The 16819-nt window shown below is 44.4% G+C and overlaps 1 protein-coding gene across 4 annotated transcripts in view; it reads left to right on the forward strand.

Moving 5' to 3' along the window:
* Positions 1–16819, forward strand: part of LOC106561389 (UPF0606 protein KIAA1549) — an 89640-nt gene that overhangs the window by 52538 nt on the left and 20283 nt on the right. For all 4 annotated transcript variants that reach the window (XM_014125311.2, XM_014125313.2, XM_014125314.2 and 1 more), the window contains exons 7-12: positions 4150–4330; positions 4542–4601; positions 4778–4923; positions 10480–10654; positions 11716–11903; positions 15396–15628. In XM_014125311.2, coding sequence (XP_013980786.2) covers positions 4150–4330; positions 4542–4601; positions 4778–4923; positions 10480–10654; positions 11716–11903; positions 15396–15628 — 983 coding nt within the window. The remainder of the gene's footprint in view (positions 1–4149; positions 4331–4541; positions 4602–4777; positions 4924–10479; positions 10655–11715; positions 11904–15395; positions 15629–16819) is intronic.

The following is a 16819-nucleotide window of genomic DNA, read 5'->3' on the forward strand; positions in this document are numbered from 1 at the left end:
GATCTCCTGATATAATTGACCAATATTGAAAACTCAATGATAATATATCTATTATATATTCTAAAATCTCAGGATCTGAAATTAACGTGGGAAAAAATGAAATAATGGCAATAGGAAAAATAATGACTCATGATATACAGCAATCCTTTAAGTGGACCACAAAAAATATAAAATACTTAGGATGCTTAATAAGTGACAATGCAAGTCTGTATGTTTAAAGTCTGTATGTAGGCAGCAGCCTGTGTTAGTGATGGCTGTTTAACAGTCTGATGGCACAGCTTTGATGCACCTGTACTGACCTTGCCTTCTGGATGGTAGTGGGATGAACAGGCCGTGGCACGGGTGGTTGTTGTCCTTGATGATCTTTTTGGCATTCCTGTGACATCGTGTGCTGTCCTGTACCAGGCGGTGATGCAGCCCAACAGGATGCTCTCAATTGTGCATCTGTAAAAGTTTGTAAGGGTTTTAGGTGACAAGCCAAATTTCTACAGCCTCCTGAGGTTGAAGAGGCGCAATTTGTCCGTGATGTGCATGCTGAGGAACTTAAAACTTTCCACCTTCTCCACTGCTGTCCCGTCGATGTGGATAGGGGGGTGCTCTCTCTGCTGTTTCCTGAAGTCCACAATCATCTCCTTTGTTTTGTTGACGTTGAGTGAGAGGTTGTTTTGCTGACACCACACTCCGAGTGCCCTCACCTCCTCCCTGTAGACTGTCTCGTTGTTGTTGTTGGTAATCAAGCCTACTACTGTTGTGTCGTCTGCAAACTTGATGATTGAGTTGGAGGTGTGCATGGCCATGCAGTCATGGGTGAACAGGGAGTACAGGAGGGGGCTGAGCCCGCACCCTTGTGGGGCCCCAGTGTTGAGGATCAGCGAAGTGGATATGTTGTTTCCTACCTTCACCACCTGGGGGCGGCCCGTCAGGAAATCCAGGACCCAAATGCACAGGGTGGGGTTGAGACCCAGGGCCTCAAGCTTAATGATGAGCTTGGAGGGTACTATGTTGTTGAAGGCTGAGCTATAGTCAATGAACAGCATTCTTACATAGGTATTCCTCTTGTCTAGAGGGGATAGGGCAGTGTGCAGTGTGATGGCGATTGCATCGAGTGTGGACCTATTGGGGCGGTATGTAAATTGAGGTGGGTCTAGGGTGACAGGTAAGCTGGAGGTGATATGATCCTTAACTAGCCTCTCAATGCACTTCATGATGACGGAAGTGAGTGCTACGGGGCAATAGTCATTTCGTTCAGTTACCTTTGCCTTCTTGGGTACAGGAACAATGGTGGCCATCTTGAAGCATGTGGGGACATCAGACTGCGATAGGGAGAGATTGAATATGTCCGTAAACACACCAGCCAGCTGGTCTGCGCACGCTCTGAGGATGCGGCTAGGGATGCCGTCTGGGCCGGCAGCCTTGCGAGGCAGTTACCCCACTGAAGACATTCTTTAAAAAAGTATACTTGCTCATACCAGATTTTATATGGGCTAATAAAACTCATAGAACATCTTCCTAAGTCTGAGGGTGGTTCTAACGTTCCAGATTGGGAATTGTATCAACCCGCCACTAAGGGCTTTTACTTGTGACATATAGTTAAACGCACTAAACAGGGAAAATGGGTACATATTGAAGATGCACATGCTCATCCCCAGAACCTTTTCACGTGGATAAAGCTAAGAACATTAACAATTTCATAGTTAAGAACACTATTACAATATGTGACAAAATAAAACATATTCTACCAGAACCAAAATCACTCCCTAAAAACATTATGGAACTATCCTTTGATAGCTTTTCAGAATTCACCGATTTTTAAATTGGCCCACATGGAAAACTATGGGCATAGAAACTGTAAATGACTTGGTAATAGGAAATAAATGTGTTTCCATGACAGAATTAAAAAGCCATTTTTGACTGCCAAATGTAGATATTTTCAAATACATGCAACTTAAAAGTTTAATAACACAAAATGTCGATTTGAAATATTTTGGACATAAAAGCAATCTTGAGGGAATCCTATTTGAGTCAGAAAAGGAAATTCATATGATAGGTAAGATAAACAAAACCTTGCAGAGAGGCTATCCAACTGACAACCTCTTAGAAAAAAATATTAACTATTGGAATTAAAACACTCCTTCAAATCATTGGCAGTAGAATGACCCTACTGAAGACCTCAGTGACTTTCAACGTGGCACCGTCATAGGATGCCACCTTTCCACACAAGCTCACATAACAGGATTGCCGAGTGTTGAAGCGCGTAGTGCTTAAAAATCGTCTGTCCTCGGTTGCAACACTCACTACCGAGTTCCAAACTGCCTCTGGAATTTTTTATTTGACCTTTATTTAACTTGGCAAGTCAGTTAAGAACAAATTCTTATTTAAAAGGACAGCCTACCCCGGCCAAACCCAGACAACATTGGGCCAATTGTACACCACCCTATGGGACTCCCAATCACAGCCGGATGTGATACAGCCTGGATTTGAACCAGGTACTGTAGTGACGCCTCTTGCACTGAAATGCAGTACCTTAAACCGCTGCGCCATTTGGGAGCCCTCAAGGACGATGTCAGCACAATAACTGTTCGTCGGGTGCTTCATGAAATTGGTTTCCATGGCCAAGCAGCCGCAGACAAGCCTAAGATCACCATGCGCAATGCCAAGCGTCGGCTGGAATGGTGTAAAGCTCACCGCCATTGGACTCAGGAGCAGTGGAAACGCGTTCTCTGGAGTGATGAATCACGCTTCACCATCTGCCAGTCTGACAGAGAATCTGGGTTTGCCGGATGCCAGGAGAACGCTACCTACAGGAATGCATAGTGCCAACTGTAAAGTTTGGTGGAGGAGGAATAATGTTCTGGGGCTGTTTTTCATGGTTCGGGGTAGGCCCCTTAGTTCCAGTGAAGGGAAATCTTAACGGTACAGCATACAATGACATTCTAGATGATTCTGTGCTTCCAACTTTGTAGCAACATTTTGGGTATGGACCTTTCCTGTTTCAGCGAGGTTCATACAAAATGGTTTGTTGAAATCGGTGTGAAAGAGCTTGACTGGCCTGCACAGAGCTCTGACCTCAACCCCATCAAACACCTTTGGGATGAATTGTAACCACTGTGAGCCAGGCCTAATTGCCCAACATCAGTGCCCAACCTCACTAATGCTGTTGTGGCTGAATGGAAGCAACAGTGTTCCAACATCTAGTGGAAAGCCTTCCCAGAAGAATGGAGGCTGTTATAGCAGTAAAGGGGGGACCAACTCCATATTAATGCCCATCATTTTGGAATGAGATGTTTGACGTGCAGATGTCCACGTACATTTGGTCATGTAGTGTAACTAACAAAATTACAGTTAACAAAAATGTACGCTTAATCCAGTATGAACTGGATTGTATAGAATTTATTATACAGGAAGCAACGTTAGCAGATTCTGCAGCACAATAGCATAGTGTGTGAAACTAGCAATGACTCAATGGTCCATGCCTTCTGGGAATGCTATGGAGTCCAGGGATTATGGGCGGAGTTGGAAAGTTGGCTGTCAGAAGTATTACAATCTACATTTACTTTTAATCAGTCTGTCTGCATATTTCAAGACATGGCATTTGAGAGTGCAGTGAGATACCCGATGGGTTGGACGATACTTTTCCCGTCAATCATCTTGTTTGTGTATGTTTTGTATTGTTTGAAAATATATATGTTAACAATATATTTCCATATTGAAGCCATGCAGTTACTGTTCAAAAGCATGTTCAACATATGTATCCAATATGGGATAGGCTTACATTTTATTTTGTTTTTGTAGGCTATTTACTAAACTAAGCTATAACGGACTAACATTCAAATTGGAATTGATTCCAAGGCAATACATAAAATACCGTAAATACACAACTTGAAGCAACCACATATTTAGCCAATGGGATACATTCTGATTGGCCAGTGAGGGGTCAAGCCTCGACACACCCTCAACTTGTTAATTCATCAAAACCCAGCCCTTTCATGCCACCGCCAGCTACTGTGCCCATAATTCTGGTTGTGAAAATAGCAAAAATATTTATGAGACCCACCCCAACGTGTAGTGCTACCGCAAGCGCTTAGATTTACCATTGCGTTATGTTTGTTAAAATAGAGTCCTGTATGTACGTATGTAATATTTTCCTAGATTGTGAACATCACCATGAATCAGCCCAGGAGTCAGCAGAGGGAGCCAGTGGACGTGACCTTCGCGGTGCGCGATGCCTTCGGCTACCTGAAGGGGTCAGAGGTCAGCAACCACCTGAGGCTGCTCAACATGGTGGAGTTCAGCTACTACCTGGGCTTTCCCGTGCTTCAAATCGCCGAGCGTGAGTCCATTACCATACTGTCTAATGGATTGGGTTTTTATGCCGAGCACACCTACTGGGATGTTCCCTTGGGGGAAATACATGTATTCTAATCGATTGTATTCTATTTGTCAATCTGCTTTAAGTTCTAAGCACCTCTTTTTTACCTCAATAGGGAGTATTTTTAGGTAGTCTGTACTTTCCTTATTTCCCTCTCTTCTTTTCCCAATAGCTTTTCACTACCCAGAGTTGAACACCACCCAGTTGCTTCGCTCGTCTTGGGTTAGAACAGGTATGCTTCCCCTTGTCAACACATCTGACTTTAAGTATTCCACCCAATATAAATCTCAACTGCAGCTAGAGGATGGATACACATTCAGGGCCTATGTTCTGGCTGTGTGATAGGCAATGTGTTGGCTCTGTATTGCCTGTCCTGTGTGATATCATAACCATCTGTTTCCTGTCCAGTGATGCTGGGTGTCCTGGACCAGGGGGTGGACGGGCGGACCTTCCAGGCCAAGATGGAGCGTCGTGTGGCCCTGCTGCTGGGAGAGGTTCTGAGGGCGGCCAGGCGTACCAAGAGGGCCACTAGCGTGGCCAACCACAGTGTTCAGGTAACCAAATCAGAGACACTGTACTATACTGAGAATCATCTTAGAATTCTCATGCTGTGCTTGACTATAGCTCTTAAGTACAGCAAATACAACTCTCACCCTGTGGTAATAACCCCTAGGCAAGGCTGCCGTAGCCACTGTGTTTCTAAAGAGAGTAAGCCCGAGTCATCACCAGAAAAACAACCTGAGTTTCCTCAGCCAGACACTAAGCCACATCCAGTCTCCAGGTTTATTAGAGTGGAATGATGAACAGTGTGTGGCCCCACATGAACCACACCCTTTCACACACACACACACACACACACACACACACGCACACCATATCCCACTCTCTCTGGCTGTGGACTTTCACAGGTGATGCCAGCGTACTGATTCTGTCAAGTCAAACTACGGCTTCTATGTGAGAGGCTGAGAGAGGCAGCAGCGTTTTAGTGATCACAAGAAGCAGAGCAGACAGTCTTACTGTGTTATTTAGAGCCAGACACAAACATTGAAGACAGTCCTTGAAATGCAAAAAGCAAGAGCCCAGAGCACTCATGTTCTTTTCAAAATTAAAAACAGAAGAGCACCATCATTACAGTCGTGGCCAAAAGTTTTGAGAATGACACAAATATTAATTTCCACAAGGTTTGCTGCTTCAGTGTCTTTAGATATTTTTGTCAGATGTTACTATGGAATACTGAAGTATAATTACAAGCATTTCATAAGTGTCATAGGCTTGTATTGACAATACATGAAGGTGATGCAAAGAGTCAATATTTGTAGTGTTGTCCCTTCTTTTTCAAGACCTCTGCAGTCCGCCCTGGCATGATGTCAATTAACTTCTGGGCCACATCCTGACTGATGGCAGCCCATTCTTGCATAATCAATGCTTGGAGTTTGTCAGAATTTGTGGGTTTTTGTTTGTCCACCCGCCTCTTGAGGATTGACCAAAAGTTCTCAATGGGATTAAGGTCTGGGGAGTTTCCTGGCCATGGACCCAAAATATCGATGTTTTGTTCCCCGAGCCACTTAGTTATCACTTTTGCCTTATGGCAAGGTGCTCGATCATGCTGGAAAAGGCGTTGTTCGTCACCAAACTGTTCCTGGATGGTTGGGAGAAGTTGCTCTCGGAGGATGTGTTGGTACCATTCTTTATTCATGGCTGTGTTCTTACGCAAAATTGTGAGTGAGCCCACTCCCTTAGCTGAGAAGCAACCCCACACATGAATGGTCTCAGGATGCTTTACTGTTGGCACGACACAGGACTGCTGGTAGCGCTCACCTTGTCTTCTCCGGACAAGCTATTTTCCAGATGCCCCAAGTGATCGGAAAGGGGATTCATCAGAGAAAATGACTGTACCCCAGTCCTCAGCAGTCCAATCCCTGTACCTTTTGCAGAATATCAGTCTGTCCCTGATGTTTTTCCTGTAGAGAAGTGGCTTCTTTGCTGCCCTTCTTGACACCAGGCCATCCTCCAAAAGTCTTTGCCTCACTGTGCATGCAGATGTACTTACACCTGCCTGCTGCCATTCCTGAGCAAGCTCTGTACTGGTGGTGCCCTGATCCCGCAGCTGAATCAACTTTAGGAGACGGTCCTGGCGCTTGCTGGACTTTCTTGGGCGCCCTGAAGCCTTCTTCACAACAATTGAAGCGCTCTCCTTGAAGTTCTTGATGATCCGATAAATGGTTGATTTAGGTGCAATCTTACTGGCAGCAATATCCTTGCCTGTGAAGCCCTTTTTGTGCAAAGCAATGATGACGGCACGGGTTTCCTTGCAGGTAACCATGGTTGACAGAGGAAGAACAATGATTCCAAGCACCACCCTCCATTTGAAGCTTCCAGTCTGTTATTCAAACTCAATCAGCCTGACAGAGTGATCTCCAGCCTTGTCCTCGTCAACACTCACGCCTATGTTAACAAGAGAATCACTGACATGATGTCAGCTGGTCCTTTTGTGGCAGGGCTGAAATGCAGTGGAAATGTTTTTGGGGGATTCAGTTCATTTGCATGGCAAAGAAGGACTTTGCAATTAATTGCAATTCATCTGATCATTCTTCATAACATTCTGGAGTATAGGCAAATTGCCATCTTACAAACTGAGGCAGCAGACTTTGTGAAAATTAATATTTGTGTCATTCTCAAAACTTTTGGCCACGACTGTACATTTGTGTGAGTGAATAATCATATTAATGGTTTTGAAAAGCCCTACTGAGGGGAAAGGAAGTAGAATGCCATTTGCCGAGACCTATTAGAATTCCACCAATAGAGCCCCGCAGTGGCGGTGTCATGATACCCATAAAACCTAGCGGTCAAACAGGGAAATGGTTCCAATAGTTACACCATTCATTTTTCCCATAGGTGATTTTAGGAACACTTAAAATGTGTTTTGTGTAGGCTTACACTGGCGTGACGTATTGATATCAATATATTCATCTCTATTTACTCTCAGAATCGAAAATGGTAATTGGCATCGAAGTAGACATAATGCAATCCCTGCAAGCTCCGGCACGTCATCTCTAGCTGACACCTTTGCTAACAGGTATTGTGTCAATTTAGAACTTGCACAAGACAGTTCACAGAATTGTACATTTAAAGAAATGTTGCCAATTTATTATTTACGACTTTTAGCTAACATTAGATCCAGAGAGTCTTACCTTTGCCTCGATTCGTCATCTCTCTCTCAGATCGTCATGGCATATATATTCTAAAATCCCCTATGGGAAAAATGAATGGTGCAAAAATGATTGGAACCGTTTCCCTGTTTGACCGCTAGGTTTTATGGGTATTATGACTCATACTGTGCTACTCTATTAGACCTCTAATCATAGCCCATACCTGACACACAGGTTCACTGCTAATTCACGACTCGTGAAACGTCCGTGGGTCTGTGGCGATCTGGAAAGTAGATCTCTGAAGGTGCTATGATATTTATCACTAACAGTTCCCACCTGCGTGTAGACCATCGCACCCTCTCTGCCCCCTCCACAGGGCCCGATAACATATCCCTCCCCACAACTAGAGTAGATTTCTGCTTTTATAATAACTCCAGCTGCCAGGCAGAATGAGAGAGAGAGAGAAAGAGACAGAGAGAATTAATAATTGATCTGCTATTAGTGACTGGCGTCACAGCATTCAAGTAACGGGTCTTGAAAGAAAGAAAAAGAGACTTGGTGGTTGGTCTTTGAGTAGCTGGCTTGTGATGAATAGGTGGTGTTGCCATGGATACCCTGGCCTATCCTGTCCCCTAAATGTTGTTGTGAAGAGAGGGGAGAGGGGAGTAGAGCAGGTGCTGTGGAGAACCACAAAAGGCAAAGCCTGATTAGTAAAGCAGTGTGACTCTGGGTAGAAAAGACTACAAGCCCTCGATAATGAGTCTCACTGTTCCGATTCATGGAGAGCTCACCACGAGGAATAATATAGAAAGGTTTTAACAGTTGATGTGACTCACTGTACGAGTCTAACTCTGTTTGCAGTCACATCCACCAATACCCCTTTTACAGACTACTGCTACATTATTGTGGGGGCTATATATACAGTTGAAGTCAGAAGTTTACATACACTTTAGCCAAATACATTTAAACTCAGTTTTTCACAATTCCTGACATTTAATCCTAGTAAAAAATTCCCTGTTTTAGGTCAGTTAGGATCACCACTTTATTTTAAGAATGTGAAATGTCAGAATAATAGTAGAGAGAATGATTTATTCCAGCTTTTATTTCTTTCATCCCATTCCCAGTGGGTCAGAAGTTTACATACACTCAATTAGTATTTGGTAGCATTGCCTTTACATTTTTTAACTTGGGTCAAATGTTTTGGGTAGCCTTCCACAAGCTTCCCACAATAAGTTGGGTGAATTTTAGCCCATTCCTCCTGACAGAGCTGGTGTAACTGAGTCAGGTTTCTAGGCGTCTTTGCTTGCACACGCTTTTTCAGTTCTGCCCACAAATGTTCTATAGGCTTGAGGTCAGGGCTTTGTCTTTGTTGTCCTTCAGCCATTTTGCAACAACTTTGGAAGTATGCTTGGGGTCATTGTCCATTTGGAAGACCCATTTGCGACCAAGCTTTAACTTCCTGACTGATGTCTTGAGATGTGGCTTCTATACTGTATATCCACATAATTTTCCATCCTCATGATGCCATCTATTTTGTGAAGTGCACCAGTCCCTCCTGCAGCAAAGCACCCCCACAACATGATGCTGCCACCCACGTGCTTCACGGTTGGGATGGTGTTCATCGGCTTTCAAGCCTCCCCCTTTTTCCTCCAAACATAACGATGGTCTTTATGGCCAAACAGTTCTATTTTTGTTTCATCAGACCAGAGGACATTTCTCCAAAAAGTACAATCTTTGTCCCCATGTGCAGTTGCAGTTGTTTTTTTTATGGCGGTTCTGGAGCAGTGACTTCTTCTTTGTTGAGCGGCCTTTGAGGTTATGTCGATAGAGGACTCGTTTTACTGTGGATATGGATACTTTTGTACCTGTTTCCTCCAGCATCTTCACAAGGTCCTTTGCTGTTGTTCTGGGATTGATTTGCACTTTTCGCACCAAAGTACGTTCATCTCTAGGAGACAGAGCGCATCTCCTTCCTTAGTGGTATGACGGCTGCGTGGTCCCATGGTGTTTATACTTGCATACTATTGTTTGTACAGATGAACGTGGTACCTTCAGGCGTTTGGAAATTGCTCCCAAGAATGAACCAGACTTGTGGAGGTCCACATTTTTTTTCTGAGCTTGGCTGATTTCTTTTGATTTTCCCATGATGTCAAGCCAAGCGGCACAGAGTTTGAAGGTAGGGCTTGAAATACATCCACAGGTACACCTCCAATTGACTCAAATGATGTCAATTAGCCTATCAGAAGCTTCTAAAGCCGTGACATCATTTTCTGGAATTTTCCAAGCTGTTTAAAGGCACAGTCAACTTACTGTATGTAAACTTCTAACCCACTGGAATTGTGTTACAGTGAATTATAAGTTAAATAATCTGTCTGTAAACAATTGTTGGAAAAATTACTTGTGTCATGCACAAAGTAGATGTCCTAACCGACTTGCCAAAACTATAGTTTTTTAACAAGAAATTTGTGGAGTGGTTGAAAAATGAGTTTTAATGACTCCAATCTAAGTGTATGTAAACTTCCGACTTCAACTGTATCTACTGTAGTAGGTCAAAGCTGTGTGTTGGAAAACCTTGGTAGAGCATGGGTGGAATAGGCATCGTGGTGCTCATGTGAATTTCCTTTCTTTTTTTGCTTTAGACCAATGCCTATTCTCACTTAAAATGTTTTTTGTTTTTGTTTTAATAGTTGTTGGGTAACAGTGAAATTAAACCAGGTAGGGTTGCAAAATTCAAGTAACTTTCCCAAAATTCCCAGTTTTTCCTAGAAAACCTGGTTGGAGGGTTCCCGGATTTCCTGTTAATTCCTTCGTAATTGAAGGAATCTTCCAACCAGGATTTCTGGAAAACAAGGGAATTTTTGGAAAGTTACTGACATGTTGCAACCCTAGTACCAGGCATTGTCGCAGCAAGCTTTCTAGTCTAGAACTGTGATGTTAACAGTAACACACATCTCCCTCCAGATTGTGAGTACGACCAGGCTGGTGGGAGCGGACCACCCTCTGGATATGGTGTACTTTGTGGACCAGCTAGGACAGCGGTTGCCTGCCATCACCACAGCCAACATGCTGAACAGACTGGATGTGCAAAGGGCAGCCATCGTGCTGGGCTACAGAGTACAGGGCATCCTGGCTACACGTAAGTAGAGCCTTAGCGTGGTTAGAAATGGCAAGACAGCACAAACAGAAATTGGGAACAGGGTAAGTCTGCCTGCCCACGCTACCTTTACTGGAGTTGAAATGAACTGAGCTCAGTTAAATTGGAATATGTATGAAGGACCCCTATTGTATACACAGCAATCAGCTTTGATGTATAGAGCGCCTCCTCCCTACTGTATATACATCCATGCATCAGTGCATTCATTGGCACAGAATAGTGTTCATTAAGCTTTTGGAGCTCCTGATCAAAGGACAGTAAATCTGCACATTTAAAAGTATACTGACTAATTGCTCAGTATATGTTGGTGTTTATTTGGCAGCGTTTGAACTGATTACCTCATCCTATACACTGGGCCAAATGCTTCACCTCATTATATATCCATGTTGGAGATGTAGGAGTCGAAGCACCTCAAGGGACTTCTGTCCCTGCTTTAAGCCTGCTCTTATGGCAGGTGAGCGTTTTCCTAGGGGATATGACAAGCCTTAATTGCAGAGTAGCAGCAGAAGAACAGACAGTAAGATGTTGTGTGTGTGTAACACAGTGTGTAGCATGCAGTGTAACTACTGTAGCTGTTTATGAATGAACTCAGTGTGGATGTGACGTGGTAGAGTTGGACCAAGGTGCAGAGAATGGATCAGACGAGGAATCAGAGGTTTCGGATAACGTAAATACTTCACTGATAAAATAAGGAAACAGAAGGATCACAGTAATACTTAAAAATAAATAACAAATTAAAACATTAAACATTAAGACTAGAACTTACTCAGGCGACACACAAGGAAACTGAAATCAAGCTTCTGTGAATAAGAACAGAAAACACACCTCTTTTAAAAGGGAAATGATAATAAACCGATAAGCAACACCTGAGTAACAAAGAAAGGAATGTGGAAGTTTGAAATTCTGATGGGGATATAAACACATAGACACAGACAGACATATACATACATGCAAGCATACACACATGCACACACACAGACACAGACATACACACGCATGTAATAACACACTCCATAATGTTATCTATGGCCGTTTTCCTGTAGCTGTGGAGAAGGTGGCAGGGTACCCTCCCCCAGACACGGAGAACACCAGCATGTGGATCATCATAGGCGTGGTGGTGCCACTAGGCGTGGTCATCGTCATCATCTCCATCCTCTACTGGAAGCTGTGTCGCACCGACAAGTTGGAGTTCCAGCCCGACGCCATGACCACTGTCCAGCAAAGACAGAAGGTGAGGAGAGGAGGAGACGGGAGGAGGGACGATGGACCAAGAGCGTGGTCCTAGAGTCCCCCGTTTCTCTCTGTGTGTTTATTCACCTCTTTTAACCTGCTGTCATCATCTTTCTATCTCTGGATGTGTTGGCTCTTACATGTTATGTTGCCTGTCTCTGTCCATAACCACTGTTTTCTATGTCCCTACTCTACACAGACTACGTTGGATTACTGTTTCAGTCTTTTTTGTTCTGAACATTTTTCTAACTCTATGTATCCCTCTTTGGCCTATCTACAGCACCTCTGTATGTGGTTATTGTATTGTTAGTTATCTCTCACACTGACAGCTATTTTTCCTCCTCTACCTTCACACACAGCATGGAGAAATTTGTGTTATCAGTCAGTCGGCTCCTCTGTGTCTCTCCACTGTTTGTGTTATACAGTTATCTCCCCTCTTAAGGACATATCTGTATCCAGGCCTCTATATCTCCCTGGCAGTGCATTCCTCGCCCCGTTCTTGTTATTATTTGAGGGCTGTAGTTCTCACACTATGGGGAGTTGTGCTGGTCTCAGGTTTGATCTCTGTGGGGTGAAGCCTAACTTCATCTTCAGTCAAATTTTCACTCAGTCATCCATTGATGTCAATGGGAGACCAAGTGAAAATGTGACTTAAGTGGGATTTGCCCCTGTGCTGATAGGCTGTACTGTATGGGAGCTTAGAGTAGTAGAGTACTATCTACCTCCCCTGCTGCCAGTGATCCAGTCTCCTGCTGGAGAGGATCACAGGCTCCCTATGTGGCAGCAGCCCATGCTGGAGAGAGGATCACAGGCTCACTATGTGACAGGCAGCCCAACAGTAATTGGCTCTCGCTGCAGTAAGGCACAGCAGCTGTGTTCTTGCCCAGGGCTGCTCCCACAGTACTGCAGCTCCACACAGCTCTGCAAGATCCCCCTGGCTGACAGTAACACACACGTACGCATACATGGACACACACACACAGACACCCTGCATAATACACACTCGTTGCTATCCAGACAGACAGGATTTGCTCTGACTACTGCTGCTGCTGCTGCTGGGGGCTTTCTAATGTCTATCCTCCTGGTATCACACAGACACACATGCTGCCCCTCATATACTGTCCTGCTCTGCTATTATTAGACTGTCTGGTCTGTCTGTGTTGTTGTTATGGGTTACCCTGTCTCTCTGATTGATCTGTCTGTCTGCCTTCTTTTCCTCTGCCTCCGACCTCTCTGTCCAGCTGGAATGAGGCAAATGCAGATTAATATGTACAAGCATCTATCCTTCCTTACCTCAGTCTAAGACCTCTACCATCCATCAATCACGTAACACCTCTCCTCTTTCCATTTCGATCTCTTTTCCTCTTTCTATTTCTGTTCAGTCCGCTCAACCTTTAAGGGAATCATCGTTCAGGGAATCATCGTTCAGGAAATCAAGGTCTCTTCCAATCAAGAGGCAAATAATGATGAGTGAGAGTGAGGAGGAAGAGGAGGAGGAAGAAGAGGAAGATGAGAGAAAGGGGAAGGTACAAAGTAGAAGCTAGTAGTTCGTAGAAGACCCTGAAGAGAATGGGGTGTGTAGTGGATTTGAATCTATTGGTTGTTGTGAGTAGAGAACGATAGCAAATCGGCCCTGTAGTTAAGGGGCAATAAAGTCCCATGGTAGTGAATGGAAGACCCAAGGAGCTGGTCAACTCATCACATGTATCAATCACCATCCCACCCACTGCATCCACTCAGGGACCAAACCTTCCTCCTCCCAAGCCAAAGCCCAAGCAGAAAAGTGAGAGCTATGAGGAGGAGGAAGAAGAGGAAGAAGAGGAAGAAGAGGAAGAGGAGGAAGAAGAGGAAGAAGAGGAAGATGAGAGAAACTGGAAGGTACAAAGTAGAAGCTAGTAGTTCGTAGAAGACCCTGAAGAGAATGGGGTGTGTAGTGGATTTGAATCTATTGGTTGTTGTGAGTAGAGAATGATAGCAAATCGGCCCTGTAGTTAAGGGGCAATAAAGTCCCATGGTAGTGAATGGAAGACCCAAGGAGCTGGTCAACTCATCACATGTATCCATCATCATCCCACCCACTGCATCCACTCAGGGACCAAACCTTCCTCCTCCCAAGCCAAAGCCCAAGCAGAAAAGTGAGAGCTATGAGGAAGAGGAAGAAGCGGAAGAGGAGGAAGAAGAGGAAGATGAGGAGGAGGAAGAAGAGAAGAAGAAAACAGTGTTGAAAGGGAAGCAGAAGGTACAATGTACTGTAGAAAGATGTAGTCTTCTCCATATTAGACGTGCTGGCCTGTCTCCAGGCTTTAGAGAGGGCGGGTCAGACACTGAAATGTCATCTAGTCTGGCCTAGTACTCATGTTCATGTATTATAGAAAAACAAAGGATTTGTTGAGATCTTGTCTTCAATGTTTTAGATGCTTATCATCATTGCAGTTTTGGAAGTCTCATCCAAATAGGCCATATATTGAATGGATATCATACTATAATGTACAGTATCAGTATAGTAGTTCCTCGTCAGACTAGGCCATGGTTTTGATGTATTTTTTTCTCTTTTGTCCCCCCAACTTAGTGAATAGTGTGTGAGTAGAATCAGTAGCCTAGATCTGTGTGTTGTGGGCTTATTTACATAGAAAGAGAGAGAGAGGAGCACACAGCTTCCCAGAGGACCCAGTGGATTAGCAGTTTCACACAGAAAAGCCTCATAAAGCCATCCATGTTTCACTCCATCAAAGCAGTGCATTCTAGACAAAGCTGTGAGCTGTGTATATCACCTCTGTTGAGTGATCCACCAGAGGAATCAATTCCAATATGTCAACTTAGTGTATTATTTTCAGAGCCATAGTGTTGTACAGTAGCAGTGGGAACCAGTCTCTTCTCCCTCATTCAATATTCAAATCAAATGTGTATTTGTCACATGCTTCGTAAACAACAGGTGTAGACTAACAAAATGCTTACTTACTTTTCAATAAGAAATCCTTGTGACGCCACATTACTTTCTCTTATTTTTATTCATTCATGTTTGTCTGACTCTCCCTGCGCTCCCCCCATCACTCAGTCAACCCAGTCACTCACAAATCACTACCCCTCCATCTTCCTGTCACGCCTCTCACTCGCCTGCCTGCCCTACTTCTGTCTGTCCTCCCTCCCGCTGCAGTCGTATACCTGTCTAATGAAACCTTCCCTCAACTCTAAATGCAGCTGGAAAATCAATGACTGTGATTTTTTTTAATTCTCCCCTCTCTCCCTCCCACCCCCTCTCTCAATCTCTAAATGATCCCTTTGTTTCTTATTATATATCCTCTTGCTCCTGTTCCTTTCTCCTCTTTTCCCCCTTCTCTCTCTCCCTCCCTCTCTCTCTGTGTCTTTTGTCCTCTCACCTCCTACTCCTGTTCCCCTCTACTCTCTTTTATCCTTCTCTCTCTGTCTCTCTCTTCTCTCTCTGTTCTCTCTGTCTCTCTCTGTCTCTCTCTCTCTCTGTGTCCTCTATCCTCAGCTCCAGGCTCCCAGTGTGAAGGGCTTTGACTTTGCCAAGCTGCACCTGGGCCAGCACAGTAAGGATGACATCATGGTAATCCAGGAGCCTGGTGCCCCCGGGCCCCCACCACCCAACTCCAACACCAAGGAGACTGCCGCCACCTCCAGGAACGGTGAGGTCCCCACCCCCAGGTCAAAAGGGAGCTCCGTCTCCTCCACCAAGGCGTCCCGCAGCACACGCAGACGAGGAAGGTCAGTAGCCCCCACAGTTTTTGTGACTGCGTGCTTGCTTGCGTGTGTGCGTGCTCCTCATTCACCTCAGCAGAGAGATTCCAGTACACAAATGCTTTGAAAGATGTTCCATTCACAACAGCACATCTTAAACAATTATTAATACAAGACAGTACAATAGATATTTGTTGTCTTTTGTTAGGGGAATTCCTTCTATGCGATATAAGCCAGGTAGAAAATATAAAAGCAGTAACATATACTTTCTACTGTCGCCCGCTCAGTTAATTTCCGGCACCATGACCCACACAGCAGTTTCAGAGTAACCTAACTCTGGCCTCTTCACAGTCACACCATCACAGCAGTTTCAGAGTAACCTAACGCTGGCCTCTTCACAGTCACACCATCACAGCAGTTTCAGAGTAACCTAACGCTGGCCTCTTCACAGTCACACCATCACAGCAGTTTCAGAGTAACCTAACGCTGGCCTCTTCACAGTCACACCATCACAGCAGTTTCAGAGTAACCTAACGCTGGCCTCTTCACAGTCACACCATCACAGCAGTTTCAGAGTAACCTAACGCTGGCCTCTTCACAGTCACACCATCACAGCAGTTTCAGAGTAACCTAACGCTGGCCTCTTCACAGTCACACCATCACAGCAGTTTCAGAGTAACCTAACGCTGGCCTCTTCACAGTCACACCATCACAGCAGTTTCAGAGTAACCTAACTCTGGCCTCTTCACAGTCACACCATCACAGCAGTTTCAGAGTAACCTAACGCTGGCCTCTTCACAGTCACACCATCACAGCAGTTTCAGAGTAACCTAACGCTGGCCTCTTCACAGTCACACCATCACAGCTGAATCAATGGTGTCAATACGAGATGGTCTGTTCTCGTGAGACAGAATGGTCGCTCTGACTAAAAGATCATTTCTTCTCGCTAATTGCTTTAGCTAATAGCAGATAAATTAGGCTTGAATGCTGGAGTGGCTGAGAGCACTCTCAATCCGCTGATGAGTGTGATGGGTTGCTGTCACATTCTCTAATGTAGCGCATTAAAAGAGATGCCTTCCATTCTGGACAGCTGTTCTAAAAGTGTTGGATAGGAATTTAATGATACTGTCAATGGGAATAATACTGGTGATCGATTACGACAAAAAGTTTATTTCTTTCGAAGAAAAGCCATTACAAAAAGGATTTCCCCTGATGGAT

The sequence above is a fragment of the Salmo salar genome, chromosome ssa10, assembly GCF_905237065.1.
Source record: "Salmo salar chromosome ssa10, Ssal_v3.1, whole genome shotgun sequence".
Lineage (NCBI taxonomy): Eukaryota > Metazoa > Chordata > Actinopteri > Salmoniformes > Salmonidae > Salmo > Salmo salar.